Source organism: Neltuma alba, unplaced genomic scaffold (genome assembly GCF_004799145.2).
Source record: "Neltuma alba isolate B1F8T4 unplaced genomic scaffold, ASM479914v2 tig00012339_pilon, whole genome shotgun sequence".
Taxonomy (NCBI): Eukaryota; Viridiplantae; Streptophyta; class Magnoliopsida; order Fabales; family Fabaceae; genus Neltuma; species Neltuma alba.
In genome coordinates, this window is record NW_021636848.1 from 48,035 (window position 1) to 68,050 (window position 20,016).

The 20,016-nt window shown below is 37.3% G+C and overlaps 2 protein-coding genes, 2 long non-coding RNA genes and 1 pseudogene across 6 annotated transcripts; 3 read left to right on the forward strand and 2 right to left on the reverse strand.

Annotated features, from left to right (window-relative positions):
• Nucleotides 1-109: 109 nt before the first annotated feature.
• LOC114726087 (septin and tuftelin-interacting protein 1 homolog 1-like) lies at nucleotides 110-6,183 on the reverse strand. Of its 3 annotated transcripts, none has more exons than XM_028912655.1 (3): nucleotides 5,887-6,183; nucleotides 1,298-3,919; nucleotides 110-787 (listed from the first exon to the last, which is right to left on the reverse strand). In XM_028912655.1, exon 2 carries the CDS (start codon nucleotides 3,900-3,902, stop codon nucleotides 1,299-1,301), a length of 2,604 nt encoding a protein of 867 aa, XP_028768488.1. In that variant the 5' UTR covers nucleotides 3,903-3,919; nucleotides 5,887-6,183; the 3' UTR covers nucleotides 110-787; nucleotide 1,298. The 3 variants fall into 3 exon arrangements, with proteins under 3 accessions (XP_028768488.1, XP_028768487.1, XP_028768486.1); XM_028912654.1 differs by lacking the exon at nucleotides 110-787 and adding an exon at nucleotides 794-941 and having other exon boundaries at nucleotides 1,271-3,919; XM_028912653.1 differs by lacking the exon at nucleotides 110-787 and having other exon boundaries at nucleotides 978-3,919.
• A 1,371-nt stretch (nucleotides 6,184-7,554) lies between these two features.
• On the forward strand, nucleotides 7,555-10,459 carry LOC114726098 (DNA-binding protein RHL1-like; the record flags this gene model as incomplete). The annotated part of the gene is given in 7 exon segments (XM_028912662.1): nucleotides 7,555-7,871; nucleotides 8,408-8,518; nucleotides 9,366-9,452; nucleotides 9,555-9,666; nucleotides 9,669-9,765; nucleotides 10,126-10,192; nucleotides 10,358-10,459. Coding segments are annotated over 7 exon segments (888 nt in total), but the record flags the coding sequence as incomplete, so codon positions are not given.
• Nucleotides 10,460-10,471: 12 nt separating this feature from the next.
• Nucleotides 10,472-11,972, forward strand: LOC114726090 (uncharacterized). Its single transcript, XR_003738480.1, has 4 exons — nucleotides 10,472-10,573; nucleotides 11,583-11,622; nucleotides 11,696-11,745; nucleotides 11,885-11,972. It is a non-coding gene; the product is annotated as an uncharacterized LOC114726090 (long non-coding RNA).
• Nucleotides 11,973-12,286: 314 nt separating this feature from the next.
• Nucleotides 12,287-13,492, forward strand: LOC114726089 (uncharacterized). Its single transcript, XR_003738479.1, has 3 exons — nucleotides 12,287-12,725; nucleotides 12,967-13,014; nucleotides 13,220-13,492. It is a non-coding gene; the product is annotated as an uncharacterized LOC114726089 (long non-coding RNA).
• A 665-nt stretch (nucleotides 13,493-14,157) lies between these two features.
• LOC114726088 (probable metal-nicotianamine transporter YSL5) lies at nucleotides 14,158-19,108 on the reverse strand (annotated as a pseudogene).
• Nucleotides 19,109-20,016: the final 908 nt, after the last annotated feature.

Below are 20,016 nucleotides of genomic sequence, written 5' to 3' on the forward strand. Positions count from 1 at the left end.
GAAAAAATTCTGACGAAGTAATTACTTGTCTTAGAGAGCGAATGAGATCCATTAGCATTAGAAATACTGGAGGCAAAACAATAATAATTCAGAGATAATTTCACTACAAATAAGATCAGATGCTCTGCCCTTTTTCATTAAGGGGGCAAAAAGATTAGTAAAAACTAGAAGCAACATGCCAGACGAATGAAGCAAGTCCTTAAAATCAACTCGGGTTCGATTGAGAAGCAATGCGATAAACACTTGTAATCAACAACCAGACCAGTAATACACGAAAACGAGAAAAAGAACCTACAAATACCGTTAGTCAAGGACTAAGCCCACTTAAGGGCAAAAGGGACAGAGCTGGACAAGCATACCTCAAACGGATTTCCTAATTGAGACTACCCCAGATGTTACAGGCTGTAATAAATGTCACACTGCTCTGGTCTTAATTATGCTATACCATTTTTTATTCATGATATACAAGTAAAAATGTCAAGTATGCAGGAGGGTACACCAAGCTCATACTTTACACAGGAACTGCACTTTAGGCTTCTCCTTCCAGCATTACGAAGAAGCCATTGTGGATGAACAGTCCTTCAACAAAATATACAAATCGTGCTTCAAAGTTTACTCTTCAAAGTCAATGATCGGCAGTATGGCATGAATTTGTAACCTCAAGATTATCCATTGACAATCAAGGTTCTTGACCCTTCATTTATACTAAGCTGACTCTTCATTTATACAAAGCATAGAAGAAAAACGTAACTCTTGATATCCGTGGGTCTCCAATAACATTAGACGCCTGACACCGGACACGTACAGAAGATAAGTATTAGCTGGAGAACCAGATATCATCATTTCAAGTTCTAAATCAAAATCGCAAATCATTTCATTCTACAATTCTTCAAAAACATTGAGCCTGGTGAATAGGTAGATGGAACCAAGATTTCTGAATTCTGATATTGATGCAGCTTCAAGGAATAACACGTGAGTGCAGCTAATAAAAAGGAGATTCACCATCGGAGTTAGTAGATTGGCCAAAATAAGGAAGTTTACAAAATTTCAGTAGGTTGCAATAACATGGCAAGTTGCTATCAATGGGTATGGACAACAAAAAGCTAGCATATTACAGAAAACATAGTGCCCATTTTAGGGCCCCCCCCCAAAAAAAAAAAAAACAAAGAAAGAAAGCTGTGTGTGTCAGAAATATTATAAAACTCTCTTAAAACAAGTAATGTTGACGAAATTGACTCCTGAGATAGAACCAACTACGACTTAAGGATACTTTTACACAAACTCCTTTAGAAGTCACCTTACAATCCTCGTCTCCGACCAATGGACTTATTATGCAGCTCCAGTAAGCCTTGGAGAGATTCCAAAGACCATGCATCCTCAGTTTGGGCATATACCTTTTGATTTAGGGAATCTATTATGATGCTGACATTACCAAACCCATATATTTGATGACCATTATGCATTCTGCCAGGTTTCAGCTTGAATAGCAAACCATGTTGCTGGGCATGGGCCTCAATGACTTCCTTTAAGCTCATCTCATGCACACCTGCTGCACTCTCCATATGGGCAGCACCCCCCAAGCCTGAAGGAGCTTGGGTTTGAGCATTAGCTGCTGCTTTCTGCTGAGCCTCAAACTGCCTTTGCTCAAGTACCCTCAGATAGCTGATATTTTCTTTCAAGCCAGGCTGGACCACCTCCATACCTTCAACAGCCTGGTTCATCATATCAAGACCACGGTTTAGCTGATACCTAATACTTTCGTTAGCCAGAAGTTCCTTTGGAATAAGCTCTTTCCAACCCAAATACCATTTTGTTACTTCTTCAAAGTTAGGGTTTGAGCACAACCAATGATACAAAACCTGAAGCCACTTGGTGAAGAAGAACTTTTCCATTATATCAACCATCAGATGAATTGGGACAGCAGAAGCCCAATTCATCACCCAATAAAACTGATCAAGTTTCTGATCAGCTGGATTCACTTGGAACTCTTGCAAGACAAGCTGCAACTTTGGCACAATAAATCGAAGCATGAGCTGTTCCCAACTCACTGAATCAAATACGGTCTTCCAAGGTGACAATATAGCATACGCAGAGCCATCGCTTGGATGCCAAGCACCAAGAACAGTACTCAATTTGAAGCGTATCATCTGGTACATTCCCTCTAACTTGTGCCCTAACAAAGGTAACCATGGGTGCACCCAAGTATGGATAGGAATTGTCTCACGATGTGGTTCCCATGTATCTACAGCACTTGATAATTTTGGCATGACTATATTGTCCAACATGGCTGTGAGAACTGAAGAAGGAAGCAACTTTTCCCATGACTCCAGAAACCGTAACATTGGCTCAGGATCGCGTGCCTGCCAGGTATTGATACCTGAAATCCTAACAGCTGGTAATACAACTTCAGAAATCAATTGAGTATAAGGTGATGTTACATCCCAGATATCAAGGCACTCTTCTTCTTGAAGCAATGTTTTCCACCGTGATACCAATTCTAACCCATGTGATGGATTTCGAAGAGGATCCCATCCTTGGAATACTCTAATAAACAAAGGCAAAGCATATGAGCAAGCAATACATGACAAGTTACACAACTTGTAGCTATGAGTGTATCTTTTCCGCAAGTCAGTAAAGCACTGGGCAAGCAAATCCAATGTCAATGTCCCCATTGAGTTCTCTTCTCCGACTCGGTCCAGCACACTTGTTATTTGCTCCAAATCTTCCAACTGCTTTTTTTGGTGTGCTGCCTCAATTTCTAACTTCTCTTTTTCTTTTTTCAAGCTAAGTGCCGTCTCCCTCTCTCCCCTCAAATTTCTATCAATCTCTTGGATATCTGCCTCAGCCAACCTAACAATTAACCCCACGTTATGTTGAAGCTCTGGCATTGGAACATCATTTTCCTTAGCCTTCTCCTCAGCATTCAAATCAGACAAATTTGTAATTACTCGAACCTGTGGCCCTCTCATATCAAAAACCTTCTGAACAACCTCCAGACCCTGTTCTTGATTGGTTGCTAACAATTCCTCAGCAGTAATATAATCTTCCTCATCTTTCTTCTTCTTTGACCTTGATTTCTTTGACCATAATCTTTCCTTTGCTCTGACAGTCGTAGGTTGAGCAACTCCTGGCAATGCTGTCTTCTCAACTTGCACACTTGGCAAAGGAGTTGTGGCCTTCGAGTCATTAAATCCAATGCCTGTATTCTTGGCCCTCATATGGGCCTCAACAGGAGCTACAATACCCTGTTCATTCTTCCCAAGACCACCTCCTTTATAGCCCATTTTCTCCAACAACTTCATTCCAATCCCCTTTGTATACTTCTCAAACTTCCCAACATCTGAAAATCCATCTTCAGCTTGAGTTTTCCCTTGAGCTCTCTTCTTCTCCAATTTTGCTCTCTCCTTTTCCTTCTCCCTTCTCATTGCTCCCTCATGAATCTTCTTTCCAAACGCTGTAGGCAAAAAACCATCATCATCATTATCACCATCAGAAGCATTTTCACGATGACTGGTATTAAAACCTAACCCAGAACCAGAAGTGCTAGTAGTCCCCATGCCAAGACCTAAACCTGGCCTATCCTCACTAGCATAACTTTCTTCTTCAATCTGTTCTTTAGAATGGTTATCATCTTGATTAGGCATAAAAGTTCCAGTAGAGACAAAATTCACAGGCTTGCTGAGGTCAGGCTTCTTAGATAAGTCACGATCTTTTCTCCGTTTTCTGCTTGAATAATCATCATCGTCATCATCAGAGTCTGCAAACACCCCATAAAGAACATCTTCTCTAGTTTGAGTGCGTTTTTCTTTGCGCTTTCGATAGTAGAACTCACCACCAATCCATTCACCGCCTTCAAAATCATTATCCATACCAAATCTCTCCATCTCTTGATATTCATCCATCTTTAGAGGCAGAAAACCTAAAAATTAAAAGAATAACCCAAAGAAATTAGTAAATCCAAAGGTATTCAGACTCGAGAAAAATAGATAAATCTCGTTCACTTGATGCTTTTCATATGACAAACAAAATGGGATTCATTAAATACATCTGGCATAACAGAATAAATCATGCATGAATTAGCAGGGAGAATTTAGCAAGAACAACGCCAAGAAATTAAGAAAAACATTTTTGGGGGGGGGGGTTGGTTAGGTTTCCCTTTGCTAACCTATAGCTAGCAAAAAGTGAGATTCATTACACAATAAAGCAACTCAAACCTCTTTTACTTTGCAAAACCGTCAAAAAAAAAAAGAGAAAGAAAGAAAGAAAGAAACTGAGCGCAATTATGAATGAGGACTCGCTAGTGGGAATCAGGAGTTTATTTTAATTCAGTAATTATGTGAGTGTGTGTCTGTTCTTTTTAATTTGGATAAGAAATTTACAGAATACTAGGAGAGCTAGAGAAGGGAGAAAATGGAGAAAGAAGGAGGAGGTGTCAGTAGGGAGAGTAAGAGGCAGCAACAATGGGGTGAAGAATACCGATCAGGCCATTAATAAGGGCCACCTGGGACACTGCTGCCCTCAAAGGAGGCCGAGTTAGTCCTTTTCCAACTGCAGAATTGCCAGCTTTACGGAAGCCTGACCCCATAATATTTTGGCTTTAAATTTATAAAAGCACTATTAAATTGGCAACAAAACCTTGAGACAGGATGACTGCCAATAGGATAGAAGTTTATATGGCATCAATTAAATTAAACTGTTTTAAGCCAATGGTTCAATCAATACTCCTAATTCTTGTGACCCATTCAAAGTTACCGTATCTGATTGAAAACCCATTTTCAAGAATAACCTATTAAATTCCTGAAGTTATATTACCAGCCAATAGAGGACCATCCAAACTGCTTTTCTACAAGAAGTTAAAGATATTAATCAAAAGCAGAATGCTAAGGGGGCACAAATCCTAGAATCATCTAATGTTGTTTTCAGTATGTTTATTTTGAAATGTAATTTTTTAGAACAATTGTCCAAACAGATTTTTTTTTTTTTTTTTTTCAAAAGTTATTTTTAAAAAAGCAGTTTTATAAAATTGTTTTGAGGAGAAAAAAAAGAAACATACAGGCCTGAAATCTCCGCACGATAAGTATTTATGTATTTTAATCACTATCCTGACCACAATTAAGTGATGCTTTCTTATCCTTTGCCATGTTTATAACCAGCATTATGTTATCTAATTATTTGATTTTGCAACAAACTAATGCATTACATTGAAGATTCAACACCAAAAAGAAAAACCCTTAGACAAAGACACATGTACACTATAATTATGTTTTTTTTTTTTGGGGGGGGGGCACATGTAATCAAGAAACATAATATAAATTCTCAAGTCAATGAATGCGCCAGAGTTATCCATCGCATAAGAGTTTATAAGGCAAAAGCTAGTACAGATTCTACAGCAGGTGGTAACAAAATAACTCCCACGCAATGTAACAGCAAAACGAAGCCTATGAAAATGCTTATAAGTTATAATATTGTCTGCTATTGTCTCTGTATATTCATAAAGGAAAAGCCATCAAACAGATAATGAGTACTGAATAACAACACAATGATCTTATATAAAAAATCCTACCCATCTGGTTTGCATTAATTAACAAGATGAAGACACTAGTTCCATAGAGCAAATACAAGCCAAGTACTGATTCATCTCATAATTATGAGTTGTGCTTATGCGTTCCTATAGCCCTAAAACTTGCTACTGCTTTGCATTGCTAAGTTGCTTGAAATATCGAAACCATACTTCTGCAATATTGAGCATCTAAGGACTTCAGGTGAACAAAGGATTTGGTTCCCAATAAAAGGAGTTACTTTTGGTCCACAGCCACTACATCATCCTAATTTTTAAGTCTGAAAGCTAGAGCTGAACAATTGAAAGAATCAGAAAGATAAACTTACAAGGTAGGAAGGAAGAAGACGAAGCAGGGAGAATGGAGGAGTAAGGTGAACGACGAACACCCTTGCAATGGACAGGTCTCGGAGACGTTGTCGGAGTCACGAACCGGAGGCGCAGCCAGCAGGTGAGGGAGGAGAGGACGCTGTAAACCGGAAAGCTGAAACTCAGAAGCTAAGCAACGGAGGTGAGGAGGATTCGAATGGAAACGGCGTGAGTGAGGCGATTCGATTTCGAGGTCTCTAGTCTGGTCCGGTGTCTCCAATGGCGTGATGCGGGATTTCCAGAGTTACTTTCGGGAGGCTAGGGCCTGAGGGGGTTCGAGGTTGGGAGGGAGAGGCAGATTTTTTTTTTTTTACTGGTAAGCACAATGGGCCAAGTTTTCTTTTTTTCAAAAGAAAAGTGGGCCCAACTTCTGAACCATCCCACACTCAAAGCACGGCTTAATACCCGCTCTCGGCTCAACACACGGTTTGATGTGGCCCAGCCTACGTGGAATGGTTGGACCTTGCAAAACAGGCCGAGAGAGAGTCCCGCCGCCAGTCCGATTGGTGGACCCCTTTTTTTTTTTATTAAGAAAAAAGGATAATGGAATTCCAAAATAAAGGAGTGTTTGGCATCCCTCAAAAGTGCTTCTAAAAAGTATTTTTCTATAAAATAAAACAAATTTTTTCATATATTTACTTCGTAGACTATAAAATCGCTTTTGAAATTATAATTTGACTTCTATCCAAATACTTCCTAAAAATAAAAAAAGCTACAGGCTAGTCTGAAACCGCATTTTACGGCCAAAAACCTTTTTATACTAAATTTTCTGGGTCCCCTTATGCGATAGCCATGCATAAAGAAAGTACAAGTGCCAATAGATGGCAAGATTCCCTGATTCAATCATTGGCAGTGTTTCTTTCGGATACATGTTTATCTCCAACATCGAAAGATTACTCTTAAGACACTCATCCAATCACCTTTAATGTTACAAAACTTGCTTTATATAAAGAGATGAGGTTAAGAGAATGTTTGGGTATGATGTGCGAAATAAATATATAAAAAAAATTTATCTTGACTTTGGTAAAAACAGTATTTTTGGGTTTACTAAACATCTCTTAGAATTGGGAGTGAAAGAAATCTTTTTGATAAAATACATGAGCACGCAAGAGTGATGAGGGCGAAGCCAAAATCAGGCTTTTTTTTTTTTTTGGGTGCCAACATCAGCAATTACTTATTAGAGCGTTGATTGTAAATTTTGTAACTCAGAATAATAGATACTAGGTGGAAGCGGGAAGATGATTGTGTTATTGGACCTAGAAACGATAATTTTATATTTTTTAATCAAAATTACTTATTTGTCATATTTGGAATTGCCTTTTTTTATTACCTTATAAGTTTGTTATTTGGCGAAAAAATATGTTTGTTATAATGATTTTTTAGAAAAATCCTTTGAATGAAATAATTTATTATTTTTCAGTAAAAAAAATATATAATTTTTCGGTTTTTCTGATATTTGAAGCTTTTCTGAAGACGTGTCGAAATATGTTCCGTTCGGTCTATCGAACGGCTGAATTCCCTTTATTCGGGTGCACTTTGAGACGCCTGCTTCAGGTGATCTGAATCCGAGAATCAGAAATGTCTCCGCTTCAGTTCGGAGTCCATTGAGAAGAGACAGTCATCAGAAATCAGAATGGTGCGTGCAGCGAAGAAGGGGGAAGCAGGTGGGGAGCCAAATCCGGAAGCGATCAAGCGCAAGAGGCTCAAAGGCTTGGCCTTTTCTAAGAGCATACTCTCTGAGACGCCCGCGAAGAGCCATGTTCATCTCGAGCCTTCTAAGACAGTAGTTAAGCATCACGGTTCAGACATTCTCAGAAAATCTCAGAGAAGGAACAGGTACTTATTCTCCTTTCCGGGCCTCATTGCCCCCACTGGCGGTGGAAAGATTGGCGAGCTTAAGGATTTGGGAACTAAAAACCCCATTCTCTACCTCGACTTTCCTCAGGTTCTTCATTTCTTTGTTTGACTCACTCTTGAGGTTTTGATTTATATTTGTGCTATGTTGTGGATTCTAAGTGATCATAGTATATTAGTAATTAGTCAACAGGAAAAGAATATAGTTGCATGTGAATTGACTGACACATTTCAGGAGTTTCTGCTGGCGTAATTTCGTTAACCTTCTATTCACATTACTATTTGTGATTGCAAATTTCCATTGTCGATATATTCCCAGACCCGTGGTCTCTTTTGTTCATTTTGTTTTTCGTAGAAATCATTTTAAAAGAAAAACAAGAAATCCTATGCAATAGAACTGTGAAAGTGAAGCTTGTGCCAATATGAGTACACCCTTCTAAGCGTTGAAGCAGTTATACTTTTAAGAAAGAGGTAATTTTATGTTCAATTGCTTACTGGCTTTTACTTAGTTTGGAGCCTTTTTCAAACTTGTGAACCCTAGGAAGTTATGAAGTTTTCATGGGCTACGGTGGATTCTAGCAATATGCATTTTCATGTTGTAATCTATTTCTGCCTTTTCCTTTTCAGGGCCAAATGAAGTTATTTGGGACTATCGTATATCCAAAGAACAGATACCTGACTTTGCAGTTCTCCCGAGGCGGAAAGAATGCAATGTGCGAGGATTATTTTGACAATATGGTTGGTTCTCCCCACCCTCAACATACTTCGGATTGATGTGTCACTTGTAAGGGAACTAGTTAGTTAGACAATAGTTGAAAAGAGAACAGAATGATCGGAAAATAGAGAACAGGCAGAGAGACTTGGAAATCAGATTCCATCCATACACATAACGTTCAACAATGGTCTTTTTATGGCTATACCAGAGTTAGTTAGAATTTCAACTAACTCAATCCCTTAGCTGTTATGATGCTATCAACTACTATTAACCGACTTAACTACTTCTACATTTATAGTTCATAGCATGCCTGACCAAACTTCCACCTGTAGAGCCCTTGACTTCAAGAGTGGCTTTTGTATTAGAAATATCAGGTGTTCGTTGAAAATCATAAAGCTGGACCTGAATTGCAGCTAAAAACCCTATCAATTTTAGCCATTGTATTTAAAAGACCTTGTCACTTCCATCTAAAGGGATAACTGAAGCATCTGCACTAAATTTTGTGAGTGGAGTTGACTAAAGGCCTCCTGTTCTTTTGAGAATCTATGAAGTAGTTTGCCAACAAAGATTCTTGAAATTTCTTTTTCTTTCTTTTAAAGTTTTGTGATTCAATTGTAATTTTGATGCCTATGCTCATGATAGGCTTCGAACCTATGTTTTATTTAACCTCTCTCCCCTGTATCGTATTCCTGTTTAGTTGTAGCAACAGTAAGCATTCTTTCCTTTTACTCTTTTTGACTTTGTTGGTCAGGGACTAAGAATTACATGCGTCTCTTTTTACTTCTTCAATTCCAAATTTGTATCCTCTACAATTGGGACTTCAGTCAGTTATACTTACATGCATTTTTGACAACATCTTGGATATACAAGATTGTATTTTCGGATGCATGGTGGATTGGGACAAAAGATGAGAACCCAGAAGAAGCCAGACTTGAATTTCCTAAGGAATTCTATGAGGTCAGTACATTTTAAAACATTAGTTCTTACTTGCAAGTTTTACTTTTCTAGTTCGGCATAGTGAGAGAGTGAAGTATCTTGTGATTTAACTTTACGTTTCAGGGACAACCAGCTGAATATGACTTTAAAGGTGGTGCAGGTGCTGCGTCTGCAGTTAATCAAGGTGTCCCCAAAAATAGGATGCAATGTGCTGAGAAACAATCACCAAAGACCCCCCTGAGGATGATTTTTCCGACAGTGAAAACAATACAAAAGACACAGAGGAGGTTGTTCCAGTTCGACGCTCAGAAAGAACCCCAAGAAAATCATATAAGTATTAGCCTCCTTTTCTGCATAAGATCACTTTGTAACTGTTGCCTTCCTGCCCTGAAGTTGTGACAACTGAAGAAATAATTATTTCCTAAGGAACTAAGAATTTCACTCAGAATTATGCTTGCTTATATTTAAGTATTGAGCTAAGAAGCACTTAAATAAGTATGCTTGTTGAGTATAACAAGATAAAGGATGTGCAATTTCTAATCTTTGAAGATGAGTATGGGATGTGTGTGTTTTCAATAAATTAACACATGACTGAAATTCAAAGTGGATAAAATTGCCTGGTTGCAGTTAAATTTTACGCCACCTTTTATTTAAACTTCAAAGCCCCGTCGGTTAACTTTTGTTATTGGTTTAGATTTGCAGATGCTTCTAGTGATGAATCTCCTGAAAGCAGCCCAGATCTCTCTGATCACGAGGAAAAAGTAAGTTATCACTGCTGCCAGTGGTCATAATATCATAAATATATAATTGGTTCCCTTGTAGTTTGATATTATTGATACCTAATCGACCTAGAATTTTAGAACTTCATTGCACAGTACGTATCTTATGTGCACCTGTATGTGATGTCCTTTAAGTCATTGATGCAGAAAGAAAGTCCATACATTGTGGTTGGTGATGCTAATGAGGATGCTGCAGAAGAAATTCAGCTCCCCGAGGAAACTAGAAAGTGTGCTTCAGGATCTATATCTAAAAAGGTCTCTCAAGTTTCTTCCGTATCTGCAACTAAGGAAGTTTCAAGCAGTAATCATGGTTCACTTGTCCAAGCTACTTTATCCACATTATTCAAAAAGGTGGAAGAAAAGGTGAGATTTCACTTTAAATTTTGGCATGGGAATAAAATGTAGAGAAGTGTTGAGGACAAAATTTAGGATACTCCAATTCCCCTTGTATGTTATATGTTAGTGCAACTTCTATTTTGCTTGTCAATCTTAGGTTGGTCTTTAAGTACACAAAGAATTTCAACTCTCCGGTTTCAATAGTCTCTTGGATGATTTAAGGATACATTTTCTCATTATTGCATGGCTTTTGGTGGGATATGGGAGGACAAAAAATTATGAACTGTCATAGACGAGATAGTTTTACTTCTGATCCATCTAGAAGTCATGCGTGCAATATCAACTTGGGTCTTTGTATGGGTATATAGCTAAGTATTCCTTTATGGGATACTGTGATAATAGAACAGTGCCATGCATTCTGCATTTGTTCCATGATCTGCATTTAATTCGCAAGACAATCACAGGTGATATCTCTTTAGTCGTAACAGTATCTTCTTTAGCCCTAAAATTTCTAACGGGAAGTTCTACTTTGTCTAATTATGGGGTCAGTTTTGGGTAATCATTTAACAATGGAGAACATGTTTGCCGTGGTTTGTAAATCATTGGATTGTTCTGTGTTTAATGTGTGTGTAAAAGGAATACTGATTAAAAACAGGGATATCTACAAATATTGTGTACCAGGTGGGCTTGGAAAATGGATCAATCTTTTGAACTGCATAACTAAAATGTAGAGCTTTAAGGAGATATATGAAAAGAAAACAAGGGACTATTGTTCTGCGTCTCAGTCTGGGATATTGTAAACCTCCCTATATAGCTTAATTGTGCAAAATCATAATCTTCAAATTATGCTATAATTTGTTTATTTCTTTTATTGGACCTTTAAAACAGGAGATAATTAGATCATGAATGTTCGTCTTCTGTCAGTCTGAAAACCTTAGTGCTTCGTTCAGAACTAGTGACATAAAATTTAATCTACCGCTCAGTCCCTCTAGACGTTGGTCAGATTGATTGATTCTTTAAACTCTTCCATTTTCAGAAGGCTCCAAGAACCCCAAAGAAACTTTCATCATCAAAAGGTAGTTAGTTTATACATTTTCGGGTAGTTATATTTCGGAAATTGTGATAATTGAAGTTATTGATGTTTTCCAGATTCCACTAAAAAGTTGCAGGATGCTGGTTCAAAAAGGATCATAGATCTGGTTCTTCTTCCTCTTCTTCTTCTTTAACTTGTTTTCTGAATCTCTTTTACTTAGCTTGGGGATAGGTTTTCCTTCAAGGCTCTAAGTGCTTCCTAGTAAGGTAGAATACAAGCTGAGGTCTTTTTGGCTTTTGTTGCAGGATGAAGGGTCCAAGAAGAGAGTGAAAAAGACCAAGGACAAGGATACCGGTTACCATTCTCTCCCTCTCTTCCCTCTAAATGTTTACAGGACAATTTTTTTTTTTTTTTGAAAAAAAGAATCTCAGATCATTCAATATAAAATATAAAACCTGTGGCTAGTTGCACTGTTCACAAGTTGTCGACAATGCAGCTCATTTTTCAAGCTCCGTATAATGCATCTGCGGGTATTTGCCTGACCATATGCAGAAAGGAGAATTATTGATCATTGGCACTTGTTTGGCTAGGTTTAATGTGCACCATGCCATCAAACAATTGATAGGGGATCAACAAGTGTTGAAAATTTTAGAATTCATGGATATAGGCTACTCTTGCTTATGTCAGCATTATTGAGTCACCCTTAAGTGTTTAATAAACTTTTACTTTGGATATTATATTTGGACAAAAGAAACTGTAGATCCATTTAAGACTTGACATTGTACTTGATCAACGGATTGAAGTCCTGTTTTGCTGGCAGCGTCAAAGGCAGTAAAAATTTGTTTCTGATGGAACATCCAAATTCCCAGTTCCAGACAAGAAGCTACTGGTGCTTTATGTGATATGTTCATGACCTTATAATGAATATCCGTCTGAAAAATCCAAATGGTTGAGTCTAGCCTTCCAATGCCCTGTAGATCTGTTTAAGATAAAATGCTTTTATGTTTTTGATGTCTCTAAAACGTTGTGATTTTAAACTTCTTTATCATTAATAAGTAACTGCATTTATGAAGCTTTGGCGGATTTGGTTATTATGTTTTTTATTTTGTAGGTGGAAATAAGGCGGTGAAGGGTAAAAAACGGAAGGTATGTTTTTCTTGTTCTCGAAAGTCCAGAGGCTTCTTGGTATGGGTTTAGTAGTGATTTCCCATGATTGTTCTTTATTCATAGGCCATAGCATTAATTTAAGAGGAAGAATAATTTGCCAATGACTTGGTCCCTGGCACCAGTCAATCAAGAAGCTTTCCTTTGAATAAGGAATTTGCAGTAAATCTTACTGATGCTTTTCTTCACTCAAGTAATTTGACATTGTACCAATAAAATTTAGGTTGAAGATGAAGTTGATGACATTGAAGAAGTTTCAAGTGATTCAGAGGTAATTGTTCTTGTCTCATGCATTACATTCGAAGACATAAAGGCCGGCTGTGACAATTACAAGTACAAAACTTATGTTTCATTAAATTCAGAAACATATTTTTGTTGAATAATCTGATGACGCATATTTGAAGGACTTGAGAATCTCATATACCTATGTTCATCTTGCTGTTACGCTAATTTGCTCTCATGGATCTTTTGCGTAGGATGTGGATGAAAGCGATGAAGATTGGACTGCTTGAGCTTATGATCTGGATTACAGGGATGATGCCACAATTTCAAGCAAGTGAAGTGATGCTATTTTCCCTCCTAAAATTGTTGATGTGATGACTGAAGAAGGTTGACACTCTCGCGCACACAGTCCATGCAGGAGATATATCATTGTGATATGGTGAAGAAAGAATGGAAATGATTTACAGAAAAGAAATAGAGATGCATGGAAGATGAACGAAGGGAGTTTTATTGTAGAGAATTAAATCTGTTGAGCAAGTATGGGGGACGATGTTGTAGTTGACCCTTACTAAATTATTTAAGAAATTCCTTTTTAACAACCATCATGGGTTTGTGTATTTGAAGCTGTTTTATAACATCCTAGCTCTTGCGTGGCATTATTAGTCTTTTTAGAATGCTGATATATAAAACAATTTTAGAAAAAAAATAAATGGTATAAATATATTTATGTAATTAATAGTGATTCGCATTCTTGAAATACAGAGAAAAAATATTATTGCTTAAATTCGAAGATATGATAAACCTAATAAAAAATTAATTCTTTTTTCTTATTTTGGTCCATTGCCTATTCGAACTCAACTTCCTGGACAGGAGTGGAGCACCCTCCCCGGCAAGCCACAAGCCTGAAGTGCCTACTTCATTTTTCTCTAAGCATTCCTAATAAAGCTTTAAATAAGTTAATGATTTTTTTTAATCCTTTTAAAGTATCTTAGCAGATATTGGCATATATCTTTATAAAAAAAAACTTTATTTGATGTGGGGATAAAAATTGTTTTTCAGTTTAATCAAAAGGAGGCGGAGCAGTAAATTAAGAAATCCAGCTTTTTCCCCCAAAAAAAAAGGAAAAAGATAAAAACATAGTCAGCCCATAAAAAATAAATACTTGAGTTATTAGCAAACAAGAGCTCGTATCTTCACTAATCTTCTCCAACTAGGAATAAAGAGAGCTAAATGCAATACCTATAACCAGATTATATATACAATGAACATCCCAACTCACCACAAGGAAGCGTGCTTTTCTGGTGTAAGATGCTAGCTAGTTTCTTTCCACTTTTACAATCACATTTTATTCAACTCTAGGCTTACTTTGCACGAGTTTTAAAGCCAAAGATTTACAAGGCAGTAATAAACTAAGGGCTCTGAACAAGATATTAATTTAAAGCCAAACCTAAACCGCTACGAACCTAAGAAAGCATCAACCCTAGCATTCGTTGCCCTGGACAGAACTTCATGCAAATAGGTGGCTTAACTCCAGCAAGAGCAAGTATTGAAGCAGGCAGAGTCCATATCCCATCCCCACATATCAAACCAGAAGCTACTGCAGGGGCAAAAGCATCTGCCTTAGCCTTGTTCATCCTCTCCCACACATACAGTATCAGACTTCCAACACACATGTCAATGGCGAAGTATGGCCCTATATAGAAAGGAATGGCCATGGCCATTGGAAGTGGTATGAACCACCCTCTCTTACCCATCAAGTCTTTAATCAAGTTTATCAGGACAGCAGAACCAAAGAAAATATAGCAGAGCAAAAGACACTCCTTTGGTAGAGATGAGACGCCTTCCACCCCCAACTTCGCCATATTTCGGTATACGATTGCATAAGGAGCAGGGTACTCACTCTTGGGGCTACCAAGGTCATCAAAAGCTTTGTAGAAAATCCAGAAAACGCATGGGGAGATCACACAGCCCATTATTGTGCCTATAATCTGGCTCACAAACATAGACCGAGGTGAAGATAATGTGAGGTAGCCAGTCTTGAAATCCTGCATCAAGTCAGAGGCTGTGGATACTATGTTCATCATCACTCCACAGGCTGCAAGGCCAGCAAGAACCCCACCATGCGAAGCTCCAGCCCAAGCCCCAATTGTGAAGATGGCTAACTTTCCATAGGTGGATGCAAGGGACCAATCGGTTAGCCCAGCTCCATAAGCATTGCAGAATGCTAAAGTTGGAGCAAGAAAGTAGATAACCAATATGTAGTACCATTTCAGTTGATGAAAGATGTGCGGGAGTGTGGCTACTGAGACAGCAGCTATTGCAACATAGCCCCCAATAGCATAATATGAGGGTATTTGATCTTTGAGGAAATGTTGTGTGCGGCGCTGATCATCATAAGAAAGTTGTGAAGTCCTCGATGAGTTTTGATCAGCAACAGGAAGTTCATTCTCCCTTTGTCTTTCTCGGACTTGGTTATACATTCCTATGAGGGTATAACTTAGCACCTTAATGAAGTTATACAAGCCATCACCCAGGATCATGGCTATGGCAACAAATACCTAATTCCAAGTGGCAAGACAAAGTCAATTAATTGGCAGGCCCTAGAAAGCATATAAATAGCAAAAGTATATGTTAGGAGTTCAGAACAGAAGGGAAGGGACAGAGTCCGAAGAGGAGAGGAGAGGAAGAGGGATGGCTCCATGATAATTTTCCTTCCTCTTTGGAAAAAAATCTCCCTTAAAAAATCTTTCAAATTTCATGAACTCAAAAATATAAAAGGAGGAGGACTTGGAAGTTGGAACAAGGGAAATGTGAAAAGAAATATTTTTCTCCTTTTTTTTTCATCCTCCTCTATAACTTACTCTAAAGTAAATATTAGCACCAAGAGTGTTTTACGATAGGAAACTAACCTTGTAACCTTGGAGGCCACTTAGGCTTGAATCAGGAAGGTCTGCAGGGTACCATTGGCCTTCTTTGCGTTCTATGAGAGGCCACATAATCCCCCAAGAAAGAATTCCTCCAAGGAGCACTGATACATTTATAATATATGGGCAAATCATTCCCACTCCAACATAAATCGTAGAGAAATCAAAATAAAACCTGCAAATAATAAAAATTTAGATTAAACGCTTTAAATTGAAAGTGATTCTTATATGAAGCATGTTTTAGTACATTATGATTATTTTTTATATCAAGTTAAATGAGTTTTTCAACAAAATAAGGAGATGAAACCAGTGTTGGGTCTAGTAGTTGAAGCAAATATGTCATGTGTGGTTAGGTGATAAATCTTAATCATGCCAAAGTTTTTGAGGCCAAGCGCAAGGGCTTTCCCTGAGAAAATCCCTCATCTTAAGGTAGGTGGCTTGCCTTTGACTGGACTAAGGAGGTGGATGCTTAATTAAGGTAACATGAAAGTTGGATAGACAACATTTAATCACAATACCACCCAAAAATAAATAAATAAAGTGACAACATACTTGTATTTATGTGCTTTGAGCCCCAGTGAAGGGAAGGCTTGAAATCCACAGTCATCACCAGCAGTATAGAACCACTGAAAGAAGCCCCATAAGAAACTGAGAGTAAAGAATTTTCCCAATGTTCTCACTTGTTTCCTGAGAGCAAAAAGTAATTAGTCAGGCAGTGGGGTATAAATTCTCGATGGCAGAAAAAAAAAAGGGTGTATAAATTATCATGCTATCACATTTGACAGTGCTTTACTTTGCTAATTTGGCTCCTTCAGGAGTGTGGAAGCTGTTGATAAGATGAGCAGTTGCGGTACCACTCGGATATGTCAATTTGAAGTCAATGATCATAATCTACAGCCAATGGTAGAAAAAAAAATTGAATCAAGGTTAGGGAAAGCAATATGCTGACATAGAATTACATAAATTCTAAGGATATAAAAATGGTAAAGATGATCCGCTTCACCATTACAGTATCTGTAAGGCTCCTGCGTTCTCCGAGATGAAAATTTACAGCAAAATGGGCTACCACAACTTGATTTATGTTTGATAAATTCATTTTAATACATTAATGAATCAATTGGATGTCATGGGACGATGCAGCCAGTAGAGGAAGCATACATGATACCTTTCTTAGAGGTACAACTGAGAAGAGGCCAAGAAAGCTGACAACAAAGAGAAATCCAATAATCCATCCTAATGATGGATTTTTGAAGTCATTCTTGTCTGAGGATAGCCTGGCTATACGTTCACTCATTCCAAAAAGTAGCTCCCAAAACCACCTGTTGATACAAAGTCAGCAATGCAAAGGGAAAATGCAACCTTTTGAATATATTTATCACGAGAATTTTTCAATTTTAAGTTGCAAATATTTAACCAGGATTAAAAAGGTTAAATACTTCATTCCCGTGTGAGGTACATTTCAAACAAGATTGACAAAAAAGTCAATCATGCAAGAAGGAATCAGAAAATTGAACTTCTCCTTTGAAGCAAAGCAAAAGCAGAAAGCTAATTTTTTGAATAATTGTATCCCTGCCCAAAATCATTAATTACCGCAATTACTTCTGTCCATTTTTCCTTACCTTCATAAATATGTTGTTTTTAGTACTTTGATAGCGGAAATTAGTTTTTTAAAAGATTTATCAAACCATAATATTGATAAAAACTCTTACCAAATGATTTTGCCAGATGGAAATTGTTGTTTCCTCATAGTGCTTATGAAACTCCAGTTGAAAAATTCAATTCAAAATATGCAAAATTCACAAATCTACAAATGACCCCAAATCTTGATAAACTGTGCCAGCTAGTTAATTTATAACAATTAATGGTAAATAATACAGTGAATATAAGACAAGGAGAGAAAAGTTAAGTTCTCTCAAATTTGATTCCAATAGTTAGAGCATAATTTTCTGAAGTTTTCCCCTTGGCATATGTTGAAAACCAAAAATAGTCGTCCCTTTCAGGTGGGACCAAAATTTACAGTTGTGACCCCGTTGTTATTCCAAGGTTCTAGAAGACAGCCAAACAGGGACAAATACAGTAATCCTTGACTTCGAGATAGTGAGTTGTATCTAACCCGGAAAATTTTGCCCATTTTTTTCAAACATAAATCAACTCTAAACTTTCTTCAAAAATCGTCATCATCATTTATGAAAATTCATGTCATGCCGGAATGTGGGGATATCATTCTTCTAAGTAATCACATCAAGAGTTTTTTTTTTTTAAAAAAAAAAAAAAGAAACAACAGTAATCAGATCAAAAATTGAGATCATTACTACAAACTATGCTTGGCCTAGTTCAACCGTATCCCCTTAAATCAACATATAATATTAGCTTAAGATTTACCTGTGATGCTAAGAAACATGGTTTCTAGTTTAAATACAGATCAAAGCTTAGCTCCTCAAACAATGAAGGTTATTGTCACTTCCGAATAATACAATCAAATGATAACTTTCAGACTAACTGCTTGTTCGATAAACGATACTAAGAAGCATAGTTTCTAAATTACGCACAGATCGAATTTCAATTCCTAAAATGGTGAATGAAATTGTCACTTCAACAGGGTACAGATCCAAACATGAACTGATGATCAGATTTCAATTCCAAAATAGTGAAGTTGATTGCCACTTAAAAAGCGAACAAAGCGAAATCTTAAATTGAGATTCATTTCCACAGAAAAGAAGCATAGTTTTCTAAATTAACCACATTTGAAACTCCAATACTCGCAAATAACAAGGATAGAGTTAGATAAGGTACCACTAAAGGCTATGCCAGAGGAAGCGACGACACAGGTCTGAATGACAGTGTTCTCCTGTCTCGTAAATGGTTGCTTCAACATGCCAGATTTGTCCAGGAACTTAGTCCAAGTTTTGACGAAGAAGAACCCAGAAGGCCGGCAGAGACGTTGAGGACGGTATAATCCCAGTTGTGAGATTCATTTCATCACTATGAACTGAACAGAACGCTCAGCAATAAGCTCACCACAAGGGCTCTTATGGTCAGCTGATACCTCCATGGCGGCACCTCTCGACTCAGGAACAACCTCTCCACTGAAATATCTTCTTCTTTATGCCTCAAGTCCTTCTGGTTTGGGTCCTGCACATCTTCATCTTCCCCGGCAATCCCTTTTTCCACCCTATCCCCACTTCCATTTTGAGCCATTTCGAGAGCGTGTGGAGATTGAGAATCCAGAATTGAGGAATGGGGAGTTCGGAATCTTTAAAAGGTTGGATGTATCTTACAAGATCCGAATGAAAACAGTTAAAGTTGGCTCCTTTCTCACAAGGAGAAAGTTGGCCGACGCAAAGAAGGTAGGTCCATTGGGTAATTACAAGTATTATTTTCCAGTTAGATGAAGATCGGCATCAGCAAGATAGAGGGATAATTAGGAGATAGCGCGTTTGTGAGTGACGAGAACGTGATATGAGAGGTTCTTTTGGGGCCAACGTGATAAAGAATTGACCGGCAAATTAGTGAGCAGTGAGACAGTAGTAATTGACCACCGCATATCTCACGAAACGGTGGGTTCAATATTTTTTTTTTTTAAAAAAATCTCATATCATTATTTACCTAACAAATAAATAAAAAGAACAAGCAATACCAGCAACACACTGCCTCATGTTTTTAATATAAGATTCGGTTGACTAATATAAAAATATTAAAATAATCATAAAATTACTTAATTATAACATATATTATATTATCTTTCTAAATAGGTATGTATATAATTAGATTATACTATATCATTTATAAGTTAGGTAAATTAGTTTGGAAAAAATGATAAATAATACTTTAAAATAATTTAGTAATTTTTTAATTTTTTAAATTAATTAACCGGATCTTATATTAAGGATTAGAGGATAAACTAATAATTTCTGGATACATCCTATAGGCTGGTTCCTCTCCGGATTTTACCGTACTAGAATGAATAAATGTTCCTAGAACATGATTAAGACTGACCAATTTAAAAATAATGAATCATAATATAGTTTTAATAAATTACTATCTTATGTTAAAAGATATTGGTTTTTAAAACAATCTGATCTGACCACCATAGATATACCTTAATGCCTTCTCCACATATGGTAGGG